The sequence below is a fragment of the Plutella xylostella genome, chromosome 3, assembly GCF_932276165.1.
Source record: "Plutella xylostella chromosome 3, ilPluXylo3.1, whole genome shotgun sequence".
In the NCBI taxonomy this organism is placed as follows: Eukaryota; Metazoa; Arthropoda; class Insecta; order Lepidoptera; family Plutellidae; genus Plutella; species Plutella xylostella.
The window spans coordinates 7,308,037-7,321,101 of record NC_063983.1 but is presented as its reverse complement, the minus strand read 5'-3'; the positions used below and the strand labels follow the sequence as shown (position 1 = coordinate 7,321,101).

The 13,065-nt window shown below is 35.6% G+C and overlaps 1 protein-coding gene across 7 annotated transcripts in view; it reads right to left on the bottom strand.

Annotated features, from left to right (window-relative positions):
- The window catches only part of LOC105388122 (rap1 GTPase-activating protein 1), a 210,387-nt gene that overhangs the window by 117,977 nt on the left and 79,345 nt on the right, over nucleotides 1-13,065 (bottom strand). For 4 of the 7 annotated variants that reach the window (XM_048625010.1, XM_048625020.1, XM_048625043.1 and 1 more), the window contains exon 1: nucleotides 1,268-1,501. The exons of 1 other annotated variant lie outside the window; for it this stretch is intronic. Coding sequence is in view for 1 of the 6 variants with exons in the window: in XM_048625052.1 (XP_048481009.1) it covers nucleotides 1,268-1,293 (26 nt within the window). In the remaining 5 variants the exon portion in view is untranslated. Of the gene's footprint in view, nucleotides 1-1,267; nucleotides 1,502-13,065 lie in introns of those variants that run through there. 2 more of the 7 variants (XM_048625015.1, XM_048625022.1) reach the window with 1 other exon arrangement.

Here is a 13,065-nt window from a genome sequence, read left to right as displayed (position 1 = left end):
GATGCTGCCGACAAGTTCAAAAGGACACAATTATTATGCGTCTATGATTATAATGTGGGCTTTTCCGTTTTCGATAATAATATCTAAGTGCGGAAGTAGGCGAGAATCAATTGTTTCAATCTAAGTTATTACGAGTGTAGGTGTGCAAATATTTTGTACTCAATTGATATCAAGCTTACATGACACTCGTTTGATAAATAGCTAACTGGTTTATTTGATCGATAAAGGGTTGTAATGTAAAGTAACCTGATATAACAGAATATAATATACCTTAACTCAGATAAGTTGGTTGTTAATTAGGGCATGCAATACCGGAACTATTTTCAATACCGGTATTGAGTTCCGGTATTGCAACTCAATACCGGGATCCCGGTATTAATACCGGTATTAGATTTCCTTGTAATAAATGGCATATATTGTGATTAAAAGTCGTATACGTCAAAATAAAACGAGAAAAAGCTATGAAATTCAGTTTTTTGTAATAGATTTTTACGAGAATTGAGTATTAGAGTTTAAATTTTACAAAAAATATTATTTTTACATCCAGTGTCCGTTTACGCATGGTCAACAGTAGATCTCAAACGGCCGAAAACTGCATCAAACGGTTGGAAACAAGTGCGCTTTCACAGTACTTAGGAATACTATATCTTAATCGCTTTATTATAGCCTAAAAAAGTCCGATTCCGGTATTACTTTAATACCGGTATTAACTTTCAATACCGGTATTGAAAAAAGCGTGAATTTTATCCCTAATACCGGTATTACGAATACCGGTATTGCGGTATTGCATGCCCTATTGTTAATACCAACCAACTTATCTGAGTTAAGGTATATTATATTCTGTTCGTAAAGGAAGTTCATCTGTAAATCGACGAACAGAATTGTCACTACAATAAATGTATTAACCTTATCGATTGCGTGACAATTCTCGTTTGTTCGTTTTTCGGTTTATAAAGTGACCCCCTGGTGTCTGAGTGGTCTAGTGGTACGTCTCCAACCGACCCATCTAATCTAATAAGAACAATCCAATACGATACGTTATCGATCTTCTTTAACTTAACCAAATACAAATACAAAATACAAAAATTGTTTATTGTCTTAACAAAGATTTCTTAATAACTAGTAATTTGAAGCCTCCTTTTAGGCGTTGGAAACAAGTTAAGTTTCGTTATCGATAAAAATAGGTAGGTACTTAGCTGTATTATTAATAAAGTCTTAAATACGTACTCAAATTAAGTTATTGATATTAAATAGTATTTGAACTTACCGATTGAAAACACCAACGATGACCATAGTAAAATCCAGTACACAGGGCGTCAGAAAATAACTCAAAACATCAAAGTGCTTGATCAAGAGTCGTTGCTAAAAGCACGCACATTTCCACTATAAAAATGCACAATAATAAACACGATCGAATTTCGTAGTCCCTCCACGTGCGCGAGCGACAGCACGTCGAAACACACGTGCGCTCTCCGCGGCGGTCGACGGGCAACTGAGGCTGCTGATTGGTCGCTGGTCGCCGCGCCGCGCGGGGGTCATGCGCGCGCGCAACGCGCAGCGACGCAGGCGCAAGATGCAACGCAAACGCATCCAATTGGAAGAAATTTGATTAAGTTGGTAAGTACTTACTTATTTTGGTTGATGCAATAAAAAGTTAAAAAAATAAGGAGCTATATTACCTACCTTCCTTTCGTCATGTATACTAGTAATAGGGGCGTATTTTATTTGAAAAAAAAAACAAAGTATTTTTTTTAATAGGTAAGTAAGTATTTCTGTACTTACCGTGCACAAGGATTGGAGAACCTTCTAAGCTAGGTAGTTACTGGTAAGGTTCACCTTTACCTTTACCTTATACATACAATGAACCGAGAATATTTTTACAGTGTAAGTAAGTACCTTATTGTCCGTAGAACTATTATACTTTTTTCCTTTTTTTAAACCTTTAAAGATTGTTATTTACTAAATACGATTAATTATTGATTTAACCCGTCTATCTTCTTTCCTTTTAAATAATTTGTATTATAAGTAGGTTCGGAGTGTACATATTTAGTTTCACAAACATTTTTCTACCTTATCATCATGAATGTAGGGCACATTTCACCTTTTATCCAACACAAATTCGTATCAGCATTAATGATCATCATTATTATCCATACCGATTTATCAGCGCTTCAGCGCTTACCCGAAGCCCCTATCGGTACAGTCAGGAAAAACAGCTCTTGGATTCCATTTCTAGCCTTATGCCAAGGCAGTATGGGAGGCAGGCTGTAGTTATTCTCACCCTGGCTGTACCTTCTGGCGTTATCACAATCTCACCGTTTCCTAATTGGGAAAGATGGCGAGATTATCGACAAAGAGAAGTGAGGGGACGCCCCGCCGGGCTGGAATGGGGTCACTGTGCTACCCGGCTACCGTGGACTGGGCTGTGTCATTGTACATTGTGTTTTGTAGAATTTTATAATTTTGTTACCATATAAGTTGACGCAAATGCTGTTGGTTCTCCATGAACAATATAAATAAATAAATAAATTGACTGGTGGAAAATGCTTTCAGCATTAAGTCCACCTGATTGTACATCTATAACTTTGTATAAGTACTGTGGAGTGAAATAATAAATAAATAAATAAATAATTCGTGCAATATCCCGACGACTGCGAGATAGGGGTTTTGACCGTCGCTCCGGGTCGTACCTGTCTCAAAGGATATCCGTGGCTATACAGCGCGGAAATGCAGCTAGCATAATGGGTACATTTGAGCCAGGTACGACCAGGGGTGGCCTATTTTACTAGATATATTATTATTATTTATAATGTAATATTTTTGACGAAGCACCACGTTGCTGATGTTTTTATTCTAGTGATTTGACGATGTATATTACAGAAAAAATTATGTTTTTATTTTTATATTGACGAAGCATGTTGTGGATTATTTATTGTTTGAATTTTTATATTATTATTTTTTTTGCATGATTGTATTTTGAAATTATTTTAACTTTTATATAATAAAACATATTGCACAGTTAAAATATCTATTAAAGTGAAAAATGCACTGTGTGAGTGTTAGCTGTAAATTAAGATAAGTGTTTCGTTGAAAATAAATTATAAATAAATAAACCTACTTACCATCTTCCTGGGACATAATGGCGGAAACCAATTAAGATTAGCACAATCCTTCGTTTTAAGATTAAACACAGTAACATTATGGTAGTCGGGTCTCCAACGAGGGTGTCATGTTTGCAGCGAAATTCAACACAGATGGCAAAACTCATCAAAGCTAACGAATAAAAAACAATTGATTAAAAAAATTGGAGGATAATTATCATATAAGCTATAATTCTTACATGAGTTTAGGTCGAGAACGGCGAACTATAATACCCCTGATATCGCAGCGAGAACCACCTGTGAATAATAGCGCGATTGGGAACGGAAAAGATCGTTATCTTTGAAAGGGTTTTTTTTCAAATTTGAATTGAAAAATGATAGGCATTTCTCTAATCAAACTGATTAAGGTGAAGTCACTTTTTTAAATGACGTTTAACTTCTCTTGTTATCCATAAATATAACATTTAAGTAGGGACTAGACTTTTATTTTATATCCTCCGGTTGGATTTTTATTTAATCGAATAATTAATAACATTCTGAATATCAAAGACGTTAGTGTCATATATAGTTGTAAGAATTTATTGTAATCGTTTATTGAAGTCAGTTAAATGTTATTGAACGTTGCCATTTAAAAACATAAATTGAGTAGGTAGTTACAGATAAAAATAACAAAGACATCTATTGAATCTTCAAAGATCAACAAAGACACAAATAAATATTTTGAATAAAGTTAGCTCCAACCTCCAGTCTCGGCTAAATAAATATTTTATGAACAAAAATCGCAGATTTAGAATATTTTCTCAGAAATCCAATAATTCAAACATCCCCTAATCAATCACGTGCGACTTAGAAATTCCAACTTCACGTTTTTATTGTTCAAGTTCAACAACCCCAAGATTTCGTGGCTTGCACCTAAGAAAGTACTTACCTACTACATTCAAAAACCGAATACCCTTTAACGGGGTTTGACACAAAAGCGTTGTTAGAAAGGGTCAGTAAAGGATCGTTAGAGTCTGACCTATAATTAAGCTAAAAAGGAATGTCAAACGATTTCCAAATATCCCAAGTTACGTGCATTGTCCGAGAGGTAATTATTGGACTATTTGAGTAACCGTTTAAAGAGTCATTTTGTTTACTTACTGTAGGTACTTGACCCTCAGAAATAATAACTTACGGAACGATGACTTGTAGGGCTTTCTTCATTGTGATCGTTTTTACTTACCTGGAACAAAGAAATAATGTTACATAATTAGATTGCTAAGCTACTTGAAGCTATAAACTAATACCAAACAGTAGCTGTAATAATCCCTTTACTAATAAATGCAAAAAAGACTGGAATTTGAACCGTATTTGCCAAACCAGTAACACCTCAGATGCTACACCTGATCCCTACGGCCTTTGTTTGTTGAAGACGGGATTATCAGGACTATCGGGAGAGAAATAATATGAAACGAAAAATTGCTCCCGTGAGAAAAACATGTTAGTTTTGAAACAAAATGTTAAGTTAGGTTTTATAAATGAGTTCCTAGATTGCCTGTAACTTACCTGTAAACATGTAACTTGACCTAACCTTATAATAACCATATTTTAAACAGTTTCTAATTTATGAAAGTTTGTAAATTACTTTTTTCTTTATTTTATATCTTCTTTATCTTTATAGTCTAAATTTGAATGTAAATAACTACATAGTTTAAAACTATCGTAAACTATTTAAAATGTACTCAGTATATGGAAGAGCGGGGTATCCTGGCACAGGTACTTTATACTTAAAAGGATGCCCTATCAACTATTGTAACTAGTATGTAAGTTTACGAAATAAAATATTTTGAATTTGAATTTGAATTTTGAAAATGCATTTGTTACGTGCAATATAGGTAATTATTAAAACACAAATAAATGACAACGTTATCTGATATTAAATTGATAGGTTAGAAATAGGAATATAACAATACTAAATGATATAAATTATTATGGGCAACATTCTGGATTGGTTAATGATGTGGTAATGGTAATGCTTATGAATGAAGTTATCAATAAAATTATGGCAATCAAATGTAGGTATTAAATTTATTCAAGCACCAACTAACATGAATTTTGGACATCTATAGTCTAGGTCTAGATATAGTACATACCTATTCCTTATGGATTAATGTGGTTCGAGTTGTGCTTTTATATTTGATGTTTTAACTTTTAATACATAGCTAACATTAAATTTAAGTTTTCAAAATTATTGTCTTAGTTGGGTCAAGTACCTCTACTTTTCAAATTTTATTACAATTTTGCCTTTCCGATGAGAGAGTAATCGGGTTTCGGTTCAGAAGAAGGTCATTTGCATCGAATGGCGATTTGTTTACCGAAAAACCAGTTCGATTTTAGAATTTCGGCGAGACAAGTTTCGGTGATTTGGAAGCTTGCAATTTCGAGTTGCATGCATTAATTAGTTTTTGTAAGTAGAGGGACAAGTATGATTATGTTAAGTTGTGTATTTTTATTCAACCAAGTTCTTTATGAATTGGGCAGCTAGTATAGTTACATCATCTTCCCACACTTTAAACAGTATATCAGGTTATTTATGAATTTATGATGTAAGTAAGTAAATATAACAATAAATGATATTGACAATATTGTTTTTCCAGTTGATTTATGTAACTACATTTAATAAGAAAACTTGCACAATGATCAAACATTCATTAAAATTGAATACAAAATATTCAAACTGAAAAAAACAGAGATTCGTAGCAGAAAAAAAAACATCAGAAGTATTTGAAAACCAGATTCTAAATAAGGCCATCTCAATTATTGTTCTAAAGGTCACCACACCAGCAATGTAAAACTGGAAGCATTTTTACGGGCACTGGTCGTAACATGAGCAATTTGGAGCAAGCTCTAAAGCAAAATACCAATTTTGAGAACGCCATTTACGAGAACAGGCAATATACGCAATAATTATACACTTATGAAATGTACAACGGACGGCATAGGCACTGGGTCGGTAACTATTGAGCCCCAGGTTTTGTTTGTAAGACCTACCTCACCTAATTTATACTACCTTAGTTCGAAAATGTAGGTATCTATCATATGTGTAATTGTGTACTGTATTTTTTTTTTGATAATTATCATCATTAAATAATCATCGACTTCTGAATCCAGTGTTCCGCAAGGTGGCGTGTTATCTCCTTTACTTTTTGCTGTCTTATAGACAGGTGTAGTAAGTATATATATTCTAAATCTCATTGACGTGTAAATTTTTAAATTTATCAATAAATATTATTGAAATTGATAGGGTAATTTTGCGGGTAGACAAATTAACCAGCAAAAATAACAAGATTGCCACACTAGATACCCAAAGTTGCCGATTCCTGGCATAGAGAAAGCATAATGGCAAGTTGAGGTAGCCAAAGCTGCAGACGAGCCGCAAGCGAAATTCCCCACAATAATAGACCTCAAGGTACTCGCTCGTACGACCGGCGTAATTGTGGACTAATTCCACGAATTATTTCACCATTGCAATATCGACAGGCTTGTCAATAGGCTGAGCAATCTTAGCATTGTTGTATTAGCTTTCCTCGTCTGCAGATTAGTAGGTCCAACCAGCTTGCAGCCTGATTGCTTATTGATAAAGGCAATAGGAGCAGGAAATAATAGCTTAAGAGACCATAGAAGTTAATAAGGGGATTGGCAGGCATTTTCTCAACTTTCCAACAGTGGAATGTGAGACACTTAACATGAGGTTACATAAAGTGGTGTGAAGTTATTTAGGACCTAGGTAATAGCAATATTTTTATTCTCCAATTTCATTTGATAAGTTACCTATGTATGTTAAATAGAAAGTAAAGTATTATATTTTAGTGTCATGAATACCTAGGCTAAAAAAAATACCATCACCTCAAAAGTTTATGCAAAACAGACGAAATTAAATTCATTATTTATTATTCATCTTGTCCATCTCAACCCTCCTGTCTTCAACTCGATCTAATTTCACTGAAATAATGGGTAATAGCTTAAATACTTTAATATTTTTCAGACAATACAAGGCAACAATACCCTACGAATGACCCAGTGCTGTCCAGTTAGAACAACTGAATAACGCAAGGTTCCCACAATACAACAAAAGTGTACAAAAGGATGCTGTTATTCACACATTTAAACCCTTTATTGTCTCTGTATTTTTTTTTGAACGGGATGATTTAATTTCTTATACAGGCTGTTATGTTTTTGTAACTGAAATATGTTTTTGTTTTCAGCTATTTGCATGTTGGTTTGTTCAACGTTTAAATTAAGCTGAAATAGTTTCATGGACCCATCACCGTACGTATATTAGTATAGCGTATATGTAGGTAACCTTGTTATATAATAACCATACCATATTCGTTTTAGATTGATTGGAACCGTTTTATAAATATAATGATTCAGTCACTTGTTTCTTCAACTATTCAGTACACGACACACCATCTCAGTAATGAAGTTAACGATTGTAAAAACCTAAGTACAAAATTATAGCACTTACCTATCAATCAGCATATCAAATCTATTGTTAAATTAAAAAAAATTAAGATTAATGACCATATTCATAGTTTTCTATAGGCTTACTAGTTACTTACATGTAAAATATTAAAAAGGACACCCTGTACAGAAGATTTAGTTTAGAAAGCAAGGTGTATCATCACGAGATGTGGACAAGTGCCTAACAAAGGGTACAAAGGGTGGATTTAGGCCAAAACAAGGCCCCATGAAGATGCCAGCATCGCTTAATACGCTTCACACAATAAGTACAATAGAGGTCAACGACCCTGCAGGCACCCCTTTCTTTATTTTCCCTGAGAAAGTTCTGTTGCATATATTTAACGATGTTTAGTGAAGATTGAACTATTCGGGTACTTTATGGATTTAATTAAATGTAATGAGCTGTTTTCCTTGACAGCTGTCAGTTGAGTTTTTGTACAAGCCGATAGATGTCGTTACAACATAGTGTACAGAACTGTCAAATATTGCACACAGAGAACAAAGAGGTTGAATAAGAACTCACTACTTTTAATAGTACCTACTTCTATTTTGTCTAATTTAAAATTTCAGAATGTTTATTTTTCAAGCGTCGTTGCTGTAGAGAACGCATGAGGGCAGATATAGAATTTCCTCTGTGGAAATAAGATCTGTAGTGGTACTCTCGACGCCAATCAATTGTGTCACGCTTGCCTTCGAGTCATTTGGCACTCTGGAACACGATGGTGGCGCCACCTTGCCTACCGTATTTGGTGGTTTTCGGGTGAACTAGTCTAAATTCGGTTACGAACGCAAGTTGGTACTCTTGACCGCCATTTTGACAGTTGTCAATATTGAACATACTGGATATACGCAATCGCTAAGGCAAGAAGAAAAAAGTAACTTTATTACTTGTATTTGTACTTGTGAGTGGCGATTTTGTGTGGTTTTGTGTGGTACTGGTATTTGAGACTAAAGGTGCTGTGTTATGGCTTATTTAGCACTACGAATAGCGATTTTGCGCAATGCGCAGCGAAGAGATATTCGGAGGCGCAAAAATCTGCGGCGAATGGTGAGATATTTGGACGAATCAGTGGAAATGGGACAGGCGGAGTTCGTCGATAATTACCGACCAACAAAAGAATTTTTTGATGAACTATGTGGAGACATAGAGCCCTTCATGAAGGAAGGGTTTAGGCCTAGTCCACCACGCTGGCCTAGTGCGGGTTGGTGGACCCCAACACAAGCAAGCTTGTGCTGAAAGAGTTTATTTATTTATTTGAAGACCAACAAATGATACACTTGTTACATACATCAAGGCTACATAAATAAAATACAGTATAGGCCTCTGACTAGGATTAAGGACTGCTGCCGAAGCAGCAACCGGGCCCCACGGCTTAACGTGCCGTCCGAAGCACGGAAGCGTCCAGGAAAGAACCACTTGAAATTGGTCACCCATCCAATGGCTGACCGTGCCAGTTGTTGCTTAACCTCAGTGATCAGTTACGATCACTGAAGCCCGCTCGACTACAGACGCTTCGATAGTGTCAACTTGACACTATTCACGACAGTTTTTGTTATTTTTTCCTTTTCATTCATTCTTTCACAAAGTCGTAAAAAAAGTTTCAAACAATCGTAACCAAATTTTAAGTGAAACCGAATTGTAACCAAATAGACGTCAAGAGTACCAAATCTAAATTGAAATTGGTTCTGACTCGAGCACAATATTAACGCAATATGAATAACCGTCTTGCGTATCAAGAGTAGCAGTACAGGTATGTCATCATCACTTACACTTACCGTCCGGCACATCAATGTTACTTTTGATTACACGAAAATACATTTTTCATAAAAATCAAACGTTGTTTAGGGTTCAAAAAATATAACTTTGCAATACTCTGAAATTCAGGGAAGCCCATGAATGTTAAAACATGAAGGGGGGCACTCTAACCTCACGACAATATCGCAGCGATGTGCGAAACTCGCGTCTATCACATTAACTTAAAGGTAGCAATGGCATGTGAGCCTTTGTGAATACTTAGCTATATTTTTGTATAATCACGTAAAACCAAAGTTACTCCTGAATTTTTGGGCTGCGTTTAAAATGTATAAGCAAAACTTGATATTTGCTTGAACAACATAAGTACCAAATAGGTAAAGTATACCGTAGGTAGTAGTACCGGTAGGTTCAGGTAGATACAGGGAACCCGATTATCTATGTAAGCACCCTGCACTAGCAGCGAAACAAGAGAATTAAGTTGTAATTGTTGATAATTTGCAACTGTTATTTTGTGTTAAAATACATACATACGTTGGCTAGCTTACACTATATTGAATCCTAACTAATATTATAAATGCGAAAGTAACTGTGTCTGTCACGCCAAAACTACTGAACGGATTTGAATGAAATTTGGTATACATATGGTCTAGACCCTGAGAAAGAACATAGGCTACTTTTTATCCCGGAATTCAAACGGGAATACTTTTTAAGGCGAAGCGAACCTCGCGGGAACAGCTAGTATAGTATATTCAGATAGGTAACAAGTAGTGGCAAGATGAGCAAGGCCGAGGCACGAATGTTGTTACTTTATTTATCGTATAACACCATTCTGACCATACGCCTCAAACGTCGTCGAGAATTCCCTTTTGTCTCCATTCATTGCCCCTTTTAATTGTTCCTATTCTTAGCTACGATCTAAACATAGGCTTAGGCTACGCTTTATATACTTACTCTCATTTCATTCATTCCCAACTATTGTGGAACATCCTTTACCGTAGTTAATAGGACCTCATAATGCCATTTTACAGAATTTGTGCCAGCCATTCATAAGCTCAAAGTTACAGGTGGTTGTGCCACACTTTATTATTCTGAAAACTAATGAGATCAGGAATACGAGAAACAGTCTGTTCGGACTTTCAGAATTATTTAACTTCTGACTTTGTTATGAAAATGCCAACTTATCTTTTAGATTTGTCATCTTAACTTCGAAATAGATAACGGGATATAAATTCAAAGTTTTGCTGATAAATCTTAAAGCAATGGATGACTGCTGCCGCTACACGGGTTCATTATCTACGTAGATAAACGTCACTATATCGCGATCCGCCATAAATACGGCGGCATCGCTATGCTTGGTGGAACGCGCATTAAACGAGTTTATCGACGTCGATACGAACCCGTGTAGCGACCGCTAACAATCATTGACGATAATAAGACAAGCGTCAGACTTAAAATTGCTCTGAACGCACAGTAAAGAATATCAATAAGAAACGTAGAATAACATCTAGCAGGGGGCCCACTCTGATAATTATCCTAACTAATATTATAAATGCGAGAGTAACTGTGTATGTCTGTCTGTCTGTCTGTTACTCTTTCACACCAAAACTACTGAATGGATTTGAATTAAATTTGGTATACATAATTATAGTCTAGACCCTGAGAAAGAACATAGACTATTTTAACCTCCCGGAATTCCGACGGGAAAACTTTTTAAGCTCGCGGGAACAGCTAGTAAAAAATAAGTTTCAGAGCGCTGCTGTGCTAACCTCTCCTCTAACTCGTTGTATTATACCTTCCCATTGCGTACCTACTCTCTCATTTGTTACTTTTTTGTGAAGCTAAAGTAACCCGCATCGCATACTCAATGAAAGGCGCTAAAAGAGTGATTGTTCGCAGCGCGGCCTCTCGTGAATGCCGTCTAATTCTCATCCTATTGTGCCCGGTGAGGGCATAGACTGCCCCGGGAATACCTGTCCGTCAGAACTTGAGGAAAAAGTGCCTGGAATAGTTCATATAGTTATGCTCAAGCTAATTGCGTGGACGCAGCGTGGGACACCCTTCTACCCGCTGGACTGACGACCTTAGGCGGGTAGCTAGTAGTGGTTGGATGAGGAAGACCGAGGACCGAGTGTTGTGGCGCTCATTGGGAGAGTCCTATGTCCAGCAGTGGATGATTATTGGCTGATGATAATTGCGTACAGTGAGAAGTTTTATGTTGTATAATTAAATTTTTCATTTTAAAGAAAAGGATTCAGGGACGAGGTTGACTTAAAAAATATATACTTAATAATATTATTATAGGTTAATAACTTTAACAAGTAATGTGTCCTCCTAGCCGAATTTCGACCACGGCTGCCAATCTCATTTGAGATCAGCCATCTACGCAGGAGTAGATTATAGTGCCCAAGTGTGTGGGCAGTACACAGGAGCACTCTCTGTTCCATCACTCTCATAACCCAATGGGACGGATTGACCGACACGACTGCTTTACTTATCGTTTCACTGTTTCGGACATCAGGTGATCAGCCTTCTATGTCCTAACAAATCTTAGAACCAAAATTTTTAAACACAAATTGAGGGTCCCGGGAATCGATCCCGGGACCTCTGGGTCATGAAGCGAAGCTTCTACCACTAGACCAAGTTCACTTTAACAAGTATTCATAACTTATATCATAATCATAACATTTATTTTTTTAAAGTAAGTATGTAGTTACTGCACTAAAATAAGTACGTAGATAATTAATAATTATCATTTACTGTAAGAAAATCATGTACGATTGTGTTTATATTGTAGAAAATTCAATGAATAAGTATTAAACATAATATTTTATTATATTCGACTTTTTTAGCCATAAAAGTTAGATTAAAATTCGCAGAACCTCATATTCATAAGCCGAGGCTGTTGCCAAAGAAATTGCTTTTCAATTTCGGAGCTAATTAAAACTTTTTACATTAACAAAAATATTTTGCCGAAATTATCGCACTTATAACTTATAATTTCCAATTTCTAACACCGTCTTAAAACATATTTACCTACCTACGTCGATCGATTCCTTTTAAATATGACAGAACTATTCAAACTAACTCGTTTTAACAAAACATTGTACATAAAATAAAACATTGTTTTTTTTAAACGTTTTTTTGTTTATATTTTTAGTGCAAGTCCAGTGCATGTGACACCGATCCCTACTAAGTAGGTTACCTATAATATTATTTCCAGACATTTCATAAATGTTAATAATACGCTAAGTTTATATTCATAAAAGGCATCACAAAAGAATGGGGTTTTTGTATCAAGTAAAGTGTAAAATTGCGTTGACCGCCGCGCGATCACCGCTGCGGCGATGCATTCGGAATTCAAAAATTTAAATTCAAATTTAGAAGGGTCGACGCCGGTTCGACCCTCATACATACCGCGTCATTGTTCACAAAATCAGGATCCGTTATAAAAACAAACTTTCAAATGAGAAACGGCTGTAAAGAAAGGAAATTGATGAATTCATTTAGGATTAAACACTGTATCTATCGTTTAAACTCTTATCACAACCAAAATATTAACATAACCAAGTTGTTGTTCTATGCTTAACGAATGATTTGTCATCGATAAAACTAAGGTCGATAAAGTTAATTGTTTGAATTATGATAAGTACTTTCAACTATGGTCTAACTATTAATATAATGGAATTAGAATTGATAGACTAGCAC